At 31.7% G+C, this 12,996-nt stretch overlaps 1 protein-coding gene across 1 annotated transcript in view; it reads left to right on the top strand.

Moving 5' to 3' along the window:
* LOC149792380 (uncharacterized) overlaps positions 1–12,660 on the top strand; it is a 48,753-nt gene extending 36,093 nt beyond the window's left edge. The window contains exons 9-10 of the mRNA XM_089969567.1: positions 3,404–3,499; positions 12,415–12,660. Of these exons, the coding sequence (XP_089825693.1) occupies positions 3,404–3,499; positions 12,415–12,660 (342 nt within the window). The remainder of the gene's footprint in view (positions 1–3,403; positions 3,500–12,414) is intronic.
* Positions 12,661–12,996: the final 336 nt, after the last annotated feature.

Here is a 12,996-nt window from a genome sequence, read left to right as displayed (position 1 = left end):
CGGCATGCACCAAGGTAATCACGGCTTCATATGCATGTTCCATTAAGACAACCTAGTTTACCGTTTTGATGGAGGTTGGTTATATTTAGGTCCCTTACATATGCTTCCGAGTGATGTTGCCAAGACAGCAAGACACCCAAAATATGTCAATGAAACTTGCAGCTGAACTTCAACTTTAACTTCGTAGAGATTCTGCGTTAGATACCTGAATGGTTTTGGTCGAACAAATCGAATATAATCTGTTGAGTCCAATTACACTGGAAACAGAGTCTGTAGTATCAACAGTGGCCTGACAAAATCTCATAGAGCAACAGGGACTCATACGTGAAGATAGATTTGAAACTCCTTTTCTTCTCATATTCAATTTTTTATTATTATTGTGTGTATTTACCTAATTTTTCTTGCGTTTAATGGATTGTTTGCATAGTCATCCTTGCTAAACAATTAACGTTTAACTCTATAACATACGTTCTAGGTATTAGATCTGTTATAAATATCAACTAATGACCTAGCACGTATGTTAATTCACACAATATCACTTATAACCCATGATATGCAGTAACAAAACTGCCTGATGTGGATAAAGATATCCAATCAAAGATCAGCCTTCAAAACAATGAACACATTTGCGTTTGTTTATTCACTTGAAACTTAACTAACTGATTTAAATAAACCACAGGATAATCTCTTTAAGTCATTCATTGTGGGAATAAACAATTTTGTTTTCACTCGAATAAACTCGTATGAGATTTGGTCTGTTTGCATTAGGAGATTGCATAAGTTTCCAGCCCATGTCTCCGGTTGTATGTATGCACTTTTCATTAACACCATTTGACACTTTAAATTTATGTCTTCTGTTTTTTTTTTTTTTTTTCAAATTACCTCAGGTGTTTGATAATATTGCTGTCACAATAAGAGTGTTCAAATAAATAATGATACTAAAGGTGCATTATGTGGACTTTAGGGGACCCTATTCATTGACAGGTCGTCATGCCCACTTTTTGGATCATTTCCTTTGAGATTAATACTTGCTTGTTTTCTTAAATTCAGTTCTTGTAGAAACCGTTGCTAAATTAATTATACGTGTTCTTATTTAATATACATGTCAGAATTTCAACAAAAATTAGTCCAAAACGCAAATCTTTATACTTACACATAGCTCCTTCACGAATGGTTTCTATTAAACTGTTGCACTTTTGTAAAGATGAAATAAAAATTGAAATCTTACGTTTCATACTATGGTAATACCATCAGTCATTGCCTTTTGTTTCCATCCTGTTTTCTCACATATCATCTAATGCATAACATTTGCACATATATCATCTGTCACTTACATCTTTATTTGCTTAGAAATTCAGATAAAACGTCAAATACGATTTAATGCCAGTTGATTCGCTTATTTCAAAGAATGAGGTTAAGTTTGATTATTGGGACTCAATGAGAAATCAGGATTGATAAAACGATGTTCGTGATAATTTACTGAATTTGTCTAATAGTCAGAAAACAGAATAAAAGATTGCAAACGGTCATGGACGGTCATGCTGTGTGATATGTTATATATGTGTTACCACCATTTATTTACATTTTATTGCTTTTGTGCTAAAAGGAAAAATTGTTCATCCTGGAGAAAACAATGATGATGGAGTGATCAGGTGACAAAATGCTTTGAAAATGATTAATCCATAGAGGTATGTGCTACATCTATCAATTTTCTAAAGGATTGAGTTAAATAAACAGGTTGTATTTATTAACTGGAGATCAAGCAAGGATCTGTGCCAAATCTGTGAATTCCATCTTCATATTGCCCCTGATATAATTTTGGTGACGACTGGTGTCAGTGTAATGTATGATATTTATGACATGATACTGAGACATGGATTTAGGTGAATATATTTCAATTGACATCGTGCTTTTTTCTAGTATAATGTTCAAAAAATCTCAGTTAAAGTTGTACCAATTCAATAATCAATAAGTAGCACAGTTCAGTACAAAGTAGAAATTTTTTTGAAGAATTTAATGTCCTTATTAATGTGTCATTTTCTGTTAAAAATATGTTTTGTTTAAGGCATCATAAAATAATTTATATTTGAACACAAGTCATTCATTGGTACGTAGATTATATAATTGTTGGGCAACGTATCATTCACATTTAATGGTAGAAAACTATTGCAAAGATAAGTGCGTAAAAATAACGGCCGTCGCAATTTTATGAAGATTTTGTACGCAGATATGAGAATATGATATTTCCATTTTCGCTACAATGATGCTTAATATTTGCTTACCGACTAATTAACTCATTCTTTCGTCCAGACAACTTTGCGTCCCAATTTTAACTCATTTTAGTGTGATGATGACATCAATGATACGTAATAATGAGATACGTTTAAAGCAACATGAAAAGGATATCGATTCTTGATTTATTTATAACTCATGAAGCAAATTGGAATTATCGTTGGACAGCTTTGTACCGTGCTGCCACCTATCGAATTCGAGAGACATGAATGACTATTTAGGGGATATTATTGATCTTAAAAGGGCTTGACTAGCACAATCATAGAGAACAATTTGTATGGAGGTACTAAGATTATGTGGTAAAACCTGTCAATACAGACCTCATACAGTGGCTTAAGATTTTGTTCTTTTTGGATATATGTCTCTTGTGTGGATATTACATTTTCTATTTACATTAATGGTAGAGTGTTTCAATGATTTTCGTGCTAAATATGTATTTTATATAGAGGTTTTCTTTAAGGTTACTCGTATAGATTTGTTTTCAGACATGCATTATAATGGTAAAAAATATAATAATGTGCTGTGCATATATGGCCTCAGCAGGACTCTGATTGTTTAACGAATTTGTTTCACATTTTCACTGATGGATTTTTCTTTAATCTATAAAGGGTTTAAAGAATAATTTTAAAATGCAACAGACTGTATTGTCATTGGTGAAATTTATCATAAATAGTTAATTTTGTTTTAATTAATTTTTTCATTTTCGAGGCATTCTGGAAGTTATATGGATACTTTGAACACTTGGATCTACATTTCATTATTAGTTATATACTTATGATAACACACACACACACACACACACACACACACACACACACACACACACAAGCATTACTATTAAATCAGCAGTTCTAATTTCTACTATTCCTAACATGAACTAAGCCACTACATTTAAATATTTATGCCCTTTGGTGTTGAGATACATTGACGGGTCCGACTTTCTCATTAAAGATTCTTCTATATATGCTTTTTTTGTAATAAACATGAACAAATACCATTGCTTAAATACATGCAGATACAGCATTATTCCAATGATTGTCGATTAAAAAAGTCTACCTGATGATCTAATCGATTCTAATATAAAAACAATAATGTTACCTCATCCTTTTAGAGAAACGTACAAGCCATGGGAAGCATGGTGCCAACTTTAAGTGGCGATATCAAAAACAAATTTAAAGCCTTTTGTGCATGCGAATGCACGAAAAAGGTGAGACACATACTTCACATCACACTAATCTTTAAGCTTTGTTTGGACAGAGAGCCCATGAGATGTGGGTTTTCTTATACATCGGATACTTGCCCTTACCAGGTCTTCGTTTTGGTCTCTTGTCTTTCGTTTATATGTTTGAAAGGACGTCAATACGACCATTAATTGTATCAAATTTGGACACATGTATTATTTAGAGCTCGGTAAGAGAGCAAACATGGTTGGGTTATATCAGTTTTATGTCCATGTATTATTTTCATGAAGATGTGTGTTACGAATAATTTCATATTTACTTTCTTCTTTTTTCAATTAACTTCATTTTGTTGTTGCAACATACATAATGTACTGTCAGTAATGTTTTCTGCATTGTATGCCTCATAAACTCTAATTCGTCATATACGATGAGTATTCATACACTTCATGTACTCATGAGCTATTTGGATTTTTCATGCACCCTACGTTTATAAAAATCATCAATGCATAACAATTGTAATTAGTTTTGTCGTCTAAGAATTTTGTACAGAAATGTTTCTAAGTGATTGTAAAGTTTAGTTATCAAATAAATATGGTAATTATTGATTTTTAATTGACATCACTGTACATATCACACAGAATTTGATAGAAAGGTATATGAACCTTTAGACATTGAAGTTCACATTCTTGAAGATATCCTCATTTCAGAATATGCTCAACCTCAAGCTTACACTTTATTAGCATTTGTATTTTACGTGTGTATTGTGATCAGTGTATAGCTGATATTATTTACTGCACTGTTAAATATGCTTTGAACAGGCTATAGCATTTTACTAAGTAACATGTCAGGGTACATGTTTGATTTTCTATGTACACTATGTTGATTTTAGAATAAATATATTATAAGGTTTTTCTAACATATAGGGTGACATTTAAACAGAATGTTTTCAGTAGAAATTGAAATATATATTTGTTTCCTTTTATGTAAATATTAGTATGGTTCTTTGTAGCTTATAGCACCAAGCTCTACTTTTTAATAGATTGTGCTTAATAGCCCTGATATGGGAACATAAATCAGACACACACAAATCCTTTTCATTCTAGGTAATAGATGGTGCGCATCTACCAAAACCAGTGGCCATTCCTCAGCTCTAAATTTCAAACGTGAAAAATGTTGTTGTGTCTATAATTAAATCTGATACAGCAACAGTTGAGAATGTACAAAGAAGAATATAGATTAATTGCCATCTTTTTTTCGCCAAGATTCTCAAAAGCTGGAAGCTCTTCAACTAAGTTTAAACATCCAGCGTTGTAAACAGACACTAAGTCATTGGTATAAATGCTATATGTAAGCAAACGATGTCATATTTGTGATCTGTATACTATTGCTAGCATCACATGCTTAAATTAATTACCGTATGCTGCTTGAATAGTACAGGGCAGGAGGATAATGAATAATCTCTGACTGCGTACATATGTGCATGTGGCACAACTGTACATACATGTATGTGATACCTGTGTACATACATGTATGTGATACATGTGTACAATCATGTATGTGATACCTGTGTACAATCATGTATGTGATACCTGTGTACAAACATATACGTGATACTTGTGTACATACATGTATGTGATACCTGTGATCAAACCTCTTGACAGAGAATTCCGTCATAATATGGGCATAATGATATTAATAAACAAATGAAACAAAACGCTTATGTGATGCGTGTGACTAAGTTCATTTACTGAACATTCCTTTCCTTATGTTATAATAAAACATTTAATAATGTTCGTCAGAAATAATCAAGTTTATTTCTAAAGTAAATCAACATCTAGTAGGTTAATTAATTGACATGACACTGTTATAGATAATTGTGCAAAGAGTATCTGCTACATATATGAATTAAATTACAAAAACAATAATCTTAGTGATTTGTATAGTATAGTGTGTTGCCTTGTACTGAATCTGAACAAATAGTTTGTGGTTCTAAACTGGAATGCAGCTTTCTTCACTTGGATATGTTGAGGCAAGCGTGATGTTTCGTTTATTTACTTTTGCGTTTTTGAAACTTGCTATTAATCGTTCGTGTAGTAATATGCTTTGATTTTAATATTTTTATGTATTTGTTAAAAGTTCGCTAAATTGTAAGTACACCGTCAGTATAAATGCTGTATGTAAGAAACCGATTTGTTAATAAAAAATGTCATTAAATTGCTCAGATGAAGAATTTTTTTCTCTTAATTTTAACTAAATAAATAAGATTTTTCTTTTCATACGTTTGGTTAGGCATAGGAATGCTTTCAGAGCAATATTCAGTCTAAATCTCGAATATTGTGTTATAGCTTTTCAACACATCAATACAACTACATATTATATATTGTAGATCATTTTTCACACAAGATGCTGGTAATATTTACTGTTAGCCGTTGTAACTGATTACACTATTGATGGGAAACTCGCAGATTGTTAGGGGATATTTTTGTCTATGGATTTCTATACAAGCAACCTCTAATTTTAGCACTTCACAGTATTAATATAGACATATTAATAAAAAACAAGTCTTACTACAAATTTTAAGTTATAAATTATAAAGATATTAAGTAACAGTACTCATGAATTACTGAGTAAGTTGGACTGATGTAGTTCTTGCATTTTATTGGGATTGTCATAATGCTTGGAATTCAGATTCTATTTTGTCATGACCTGATTTAAATTACAAAATATTCTAAAAAGAATTATTCCGTTTCCAATGACAATATCACAAATGGTCGAGTGATCTATGAAGCTTCATATGGCATGCTAAGAATTTTAATATAAAATAACATTACTTGATGTTTTTGTTTCATTTAATAATACCTTATTATTTCTGTTTTATTTGAAACAAACTTAATATTTATATTTAATACAATTCTGCCAGATAACAAAGTTGCATTTAGACCATGTACCCAAGTCTCGACATTACAAAACTGTTGTTGTCAGCAGTGATGATGTAGTGAAAACTAAGTTTATCGGTTTAACTGTCAGTATGGCATGGGAAAGGTGCAAAATTAAATCTTCAGGAAGTCGGCATTGGCCTCTACATATCCATGTGAATCTCTCTACAAAGATGGGAATATTGTTATTAATTGACCTTTAATTTTCGTGCAAGCCATCATTGTTCATAGGCCATCTCTCTGTGTTTGTCCTTACTCATACGGCCAAAAGGCTATATATTACCTTGGAACCGATTTCGACCAATCTTCAAGTATTTTTCACTGCATTTACATTACAAGATGAAGTAATGTATGCAGTAAAAATGCAAATATTATCGATTATATATATATATATATATATATATATATATATATATATATATATATATATATATATATATATATATATATATATATATATATATATATATGTAGGTTCACGCTCCCATTGAAATTCAGGATTCAAGATTAGCATATTTTGTAGTAACCTGACAAATGGAGCTTTGCAGTTTGTGTTAAAGTTTCATCAAATGAATATTTGACTAATGATGTTTTAACTTTCTTTTATCAGAAAACTGTACTTGTTATGATTCTAGAACTTAAAATATTTAACAGAAAAAGTTAAAACCAACAAATGTCAATAAAATTAAACAAGCAATAGATTTCTCCTACAGAGCGAACATTCAGAAGGACCTTCGGTATTGTGAATTAAGTTCTAGATAATCTGTGTTCTATCACAAATCCAAAAATATAAATATTACGAATTAATACAATTAGTTTTAAATGTCATGGCTTGTCACAATGATGCAATCCATAATGTCTTTGAATGAGTTCGAAAATTCCAAAGTAATGTATTAATCAAAAAGACTCCGAGCATTTTAGTAATTCCAGGCATTGGCCTCTACAATTTAAAGAATGTGAAACAATCCAACGAACACAACACGTCCACTCACAACGAACACATTAATTCACAAAGTCAAAGAAATACAGAATGTTTGTTTCCAACATGTGAAACTATCCAAAAGAAACAATCTACTCTAATTGTAGACGGGGCTTGATTCGAAATCAAATGCTAGTAAACGTTTTGCTTACAACGTTCACTCATGGACAATTAATTTTTAATTCTAACAAAAGATTTTGTTAAATTGCACACTGTTTAGTGTAAACATGAGCAAATAAAATTGTGTACAGAGATAAATAGTTATTGCAGTATGTGCAGCGGTAGATGAAGATTTATTTCTTTTGATAACTATATAAGTCTGTTCAAACTTTTATATATATATATATATATATATATATATATATATATATATATATATATATATATATATATATATATATATATATATGGAAACTCGAAAGACAAATGCTCTCATGCCACACAGAATATTTACAGGCAATGAAATCACACAATAATTGCTTAGTGTTTTCCTTCAGGCTGTTTCAAACTATGTTATTCTTTAATTAGTTGTTTTCATTTACATATTTCTTTGAGAGATAGTATGCCTATCAACTAGTTGTCATGGACATTTTTTGCAAACGCTTCCTAAATATTTCTAGAAATATTCACTGATGCACAGGGCATACGACCAAAGCTAAAGTGTTTGTGTATGACTGATTACGTGATATGTGCTGTGATAGAATCTACAGGCTACGAATTTCCTCTATATTTAATTTCAGTGGGTTGTATGAAACAATAATTGACAGTTCCATAACAAGTATCATAAAGTGTATCATATTGACTAGATCGGCCTACCATGATCCAAAATCAAGTCCCCCCACAATGTTTGAAGATCTAATTTTTCAATAGCGGTAGCTCAATTGCTATATTGTTGATATGTAATTCAACGATGCTAGTTCAATAACCACTCATGTCAACCTTGGTCAGCTTGTCATGTCATGCTTCCAAGGATCAATCGCTGAGAAAAATCATATTAAATGTACAGATTGTTCTTGCCTATGGTTTTCTCTGAATATTGACACTAACCTACGGGTTCGCAGATAATTAGGACAGTTGTGGTGCAAACGCAAGAGAAATTGTTCTCACTCCTTATCCAAAGTTAAATATAAATCTTGTTTGAAGACCTCTTTAGAAAACCATCCAGGATAAGATGTTCTTTTTTAAAGAAAATAAACACGCGCTGCTTAAAGAGGACTGCTAATGATAATAACTGCTCCCATGTGGTCTAGAAATGAACGTCAAATAGTCATAGTATCGAATGTACAATAACTTTCAACAGTCATTAAAATAGAAAAGCATGAACTTTGCCATACATGGACAATACTTACCTCAAACAAAGATTATTAATGAATAATGAAATATCAAAACAGCGACAAAAGTTATGGGCTAATTTGCTGAAATAACTTTTGACGTCAAAATGACACTCGCAGAGCTAGCAGTCATTTGTCAGATGCAGCGTATCGGAAGAAAAGAAAGCTGTTTTCTTAATAATTCTAATTAGATACAGCTAGTAGACACCATACAAAGAGAATTACAAGTTAATTTAAAATTAAAGACATATGAAAAGTCCTCTTAAATAACCAGGCTAACCAGTATGGAAACTAGGGAAATTATGTTTATTTGAAACCATATAATGTGCAAAGATCAAAACAGTCTAGGATGCTGAGCTACAGGCGGGCAAGAGTGTCTATTGTACTTTGGATTTTTTTATCATCACTGTTTTATCTTACTGAAATATGAGAGAGAAAGAGAATCTAATAACATAATCTTGCACAACTTAACACTTGAAATGACCCCACGATTCGATGATATTGTAAATGACATGCTTTATCTTTTGTTCTAAATAATGTGCAGCACAGTGACTGCTTCATTGTATCGAGAATATACAATTGTGCATTAAAACGATTTCATCCAATCTGCGACAGAAGTAAATAGCTTTTATTAGCACATAAATTAAGGTGAAAGCATTTCAGTGTTTGCCTGCTTTACGCGTCTGAGATCTTACACTGATACGTCTCCTTACAATAATAGTCTTAATCATGCTTTATTGGTATGGAAATCGTCAGCATACGTATGAATTCAACCTTTCTTTCAACACCTTTGTCAGTCTCATTGCAAAAAAGTCTTATTTCACGATACGTGTTTTTCATACCTGAGTGCAAAAAGCCTCAACTATTATCTCTACAAACGTCCAGGTGAATATGTGCAGCAGTACTACAAGAGATGCACATGAAACCTTAAATTATAATGCACATCCGAGAAACCTTAAACTATTGTACGCAAATGTTAATGATCAGTTTCCCTACCAATAAATCAGAAAGTTCTTAGTCATGTAATAATTATAAACGTTACATATTTTCGATATGTATGGCTGAATGTGCAGAAGTACCACATAGGTAAAACAAGTCAATCCAGAAGATGATAAAATCTTTAATCACCTTATGATCTGCGAAAATTTATTATAAATCCGTTTCCTTTTCCTTATCCTAATTGCATGATTAATGAGGTGAAGAGTCAAAATGTTACGTTACGGATTTTGTTTTTTATCAAGTTTATACATATATATTGTGGTTACTATAAAGGTGTGTAATTCCAGCATAATATGTACACTGTCAGTAAAATAGTACCAATATCCATAAAATATGTATACATTCTCAAATATTCAGAAAAAGTAGAAACTATATCATTACCAAAAATTGACCTGAAAAGGCTGACCCTAGTATGTTTTGCCAATTTACATTTAAATTAATCATAACTCTGTCGTGCATGAAAGATGAAAATCCTTATTCTCTACCATTTTCAACCACGGAAAGACTCGATAATTAAGTACTGGAAGATATCCCATATGACGAAAAGAAAAAGCCCATATACATTACTTTAAGGAGGAAACAAACAGATAAATATAGAACCAATTTTCTGCATAATTTCTATGCACTAAATTTAGATCTTCATAACAAAATGTCCAACATCAGTGCTGGGAGTAAAACCAAACTGGAAGTCGTTGATAATCGTTGTGTCAATATTTAATCTCTATCCAGCGTGCAATGAATTTCCCCATTCAAAATAGTACTATATATATGCCAGTAATTTGGATGATGAAAAGAGATAAGATATGAATATTTCATCAAGGACAAATTACCTCATCACTAATGAAACAAAATACACAGATGGACGGAGATGCAGTTTAGGAAAGAAACTTGTAAAGAGAACATATACAGCAGGAAAATACGTTTTAAAAGTAAACAGGATTGAGTGATTAATGATAGAAAAACTAACATAATTTAAGAAAATAGAAAGTTGTTTAAAAAATAAATGAAAGAGACAGATATGCAGATGTCGTTCAGAGATAGCGGTGAAAGTAAGCATACAGAAACATAAGATTAAGATGCTGTGAATTTAATTTACACAATTTGCGAAAATTACGTGAGCTAAATATACATAAAATCAAACAGAAACCTTTTTCTGACAAGTGTAATGGATCATACTCTTATACATGATTCAGTCAAAACATGGCCTAGTCACTTAGTTATTCAAGTTCCACACCGGATATTTTAAAACATGGGTCATAATGCTCTGTTACTGCTCTGGATCTAGCGTGTGATTTTGTTGCATACCGACATAGCAAACGTTTTCGTATCTATAACGTAATATTAAAGCTTGCTTCTTAACCTAGTAGATAAGAAAGTCACAACACCTATTTAGTTTAAAATTTGACTTTGCCTTTGAATATATTCATACTGATCATCTGAAGTATTGAAAGTGAACACTCGTTATAAGAAAATTCACTATAGAATAATATTTTCATTACACTGTAGGTGAACTATTGATATGGTTAAAAGATTTTTGTATAAATGTATTAAGTTTTGGTTTTTGACGTGTAGCCGTGTAATTGAACTCATACTCACTAACATGTGTACCAAGCTACATTAGAGTTTCCTCCAACGAAACAATAGAACTCTACAAATCTAATCTTTATTTCATATTTATTTATTTATTACACAGTATCTTCAATTATGACCTTACTGAAAGTAAAGAATTTTGCATTTGTCTTGTTTGCAATTCAATCTTCCCTTCAAATGAGACCTTTATATCGTTCTCATCGGCTGCCTGACAGTTTCGTTGCTGAACATATGCGAATCATATCCAGAAAAGTTATCATTGCATCATTATGTGTTGAACAGAGATACATACCAGTTAACTGATTGAGGTGTCTCACATTGCCTTTTAATATGTTTTCTAACAAATGTGGCATATATTTGATAACTTGAAATGCTTTGTCTTCTTTTCTTTTGATCATTGACTTTGCATACCTTCATCTGAATTTTCATGTACATGTCATGCAATGTCATAACAAGATGTACAATACTTGAAAACAATCTCTATCTTACAGCCATCTCAATCATAAGATTTATTTATAAATTGGGTTAACGTAAAATCCTGAAGGCACGTATCGAGTAGTGTCTTTTTGTCTGTTCAAGGTATATAAGAAGTTTCAATTATTGTTATTTATCATTAGTTTTAGCCAACATACACAAAATCTCGCATTAAAATAACACACGAATTCATTCTTTGATCTGATTATGGTAATTGTGTAAATGTTGTGATTGAAAAATTGTCAGAAAAAAATTAAAGAGAATTGCCTTTGTGTTCGTTCAAATTTCCATGTTTTTCTGACATGATTGAAAGACTGCAAATGTTTAATGTGACGTTGTTTATGTTTAGTGGTCATGCTTGTTGCCAACCTAGATACATAGCTCTACATGATCAATATATTAACGTGCTGATCCATTTTGTGTTGCTCTAAATGGTCTACTCTCCTCGACTATTTCGATGTAGAAGTCTTTCCCAGATTTGTTCCTGTATTCCTTTGCTTTATATATTGTGGAATTTAGACAAGTATGTTACATGCAATTAAAGCAATGTGTTTGAAGAATTCAGTTAAATAAGACCTGCAAATATTTTATCAGTAATGCAACAAGAGAAACACACAAGATGTACCTTGCAGATCATGACAACCTGGAGGCAACACATGAAACATCCAAGGTGTACGTTGAATACAATGTTAACAACGGAAGCAACACGAGAAACACCCAAGGTATTAGACGCAAATAATGCCAACATTGAGACAACAAGTGAAACGCCCAATGTGTACTTTGTAGACAACGACAACATGAAGGCAACAAGTAAAACATCCAAGGTGTGCATTGTAGATAAAGACATCTTGGAGACATTAGGAGAAACAAAGAGATAACAGGCCTGGTGATACTAAAATGGAGGGAAAGAACATCGAGACAGTGTACCTAAAGTGATGGTTTAACCTATCATAAAAGCTACATCCTTGAGATGTTATAGTTTATTTTTGGACTTATATTTTGTTATCTTTATTTTTCTTATTTTTATTTTTTATCAAATAAATGAGTTAAATAATATGGTTTTAAGACATTATATTGTACAGTACTCTACACAGCTTTTCAGTGTGTGATAAGGTCAAAATGCATTTTGAGAGCTAGCATCGTCCATCACTTGATGCTTGATTGTATCTTTTTTAACATGGTATGGACCTAAAACGTTATGTTAGTACCAGATC

This window comes from Sinohyriopsis cumingii, chromosome 9 (assembly GCF_028554795.1).
Source record: "Sinohyriopsis cumingii isolate HCF-2022 chromosome 9, ASM2855479v2, whole genome shotgun sequence".
Classification (NCBI taxonomy): Eukaryota; Metazoa; Mollusca; class Bivalvia; order Unionida; family Unionidae; genus Sinohyriopsis; species Sinohyriopsis cumingii.
This window is presented reverse-complemented; position numbering and strand designations above follow the sequence as displayed.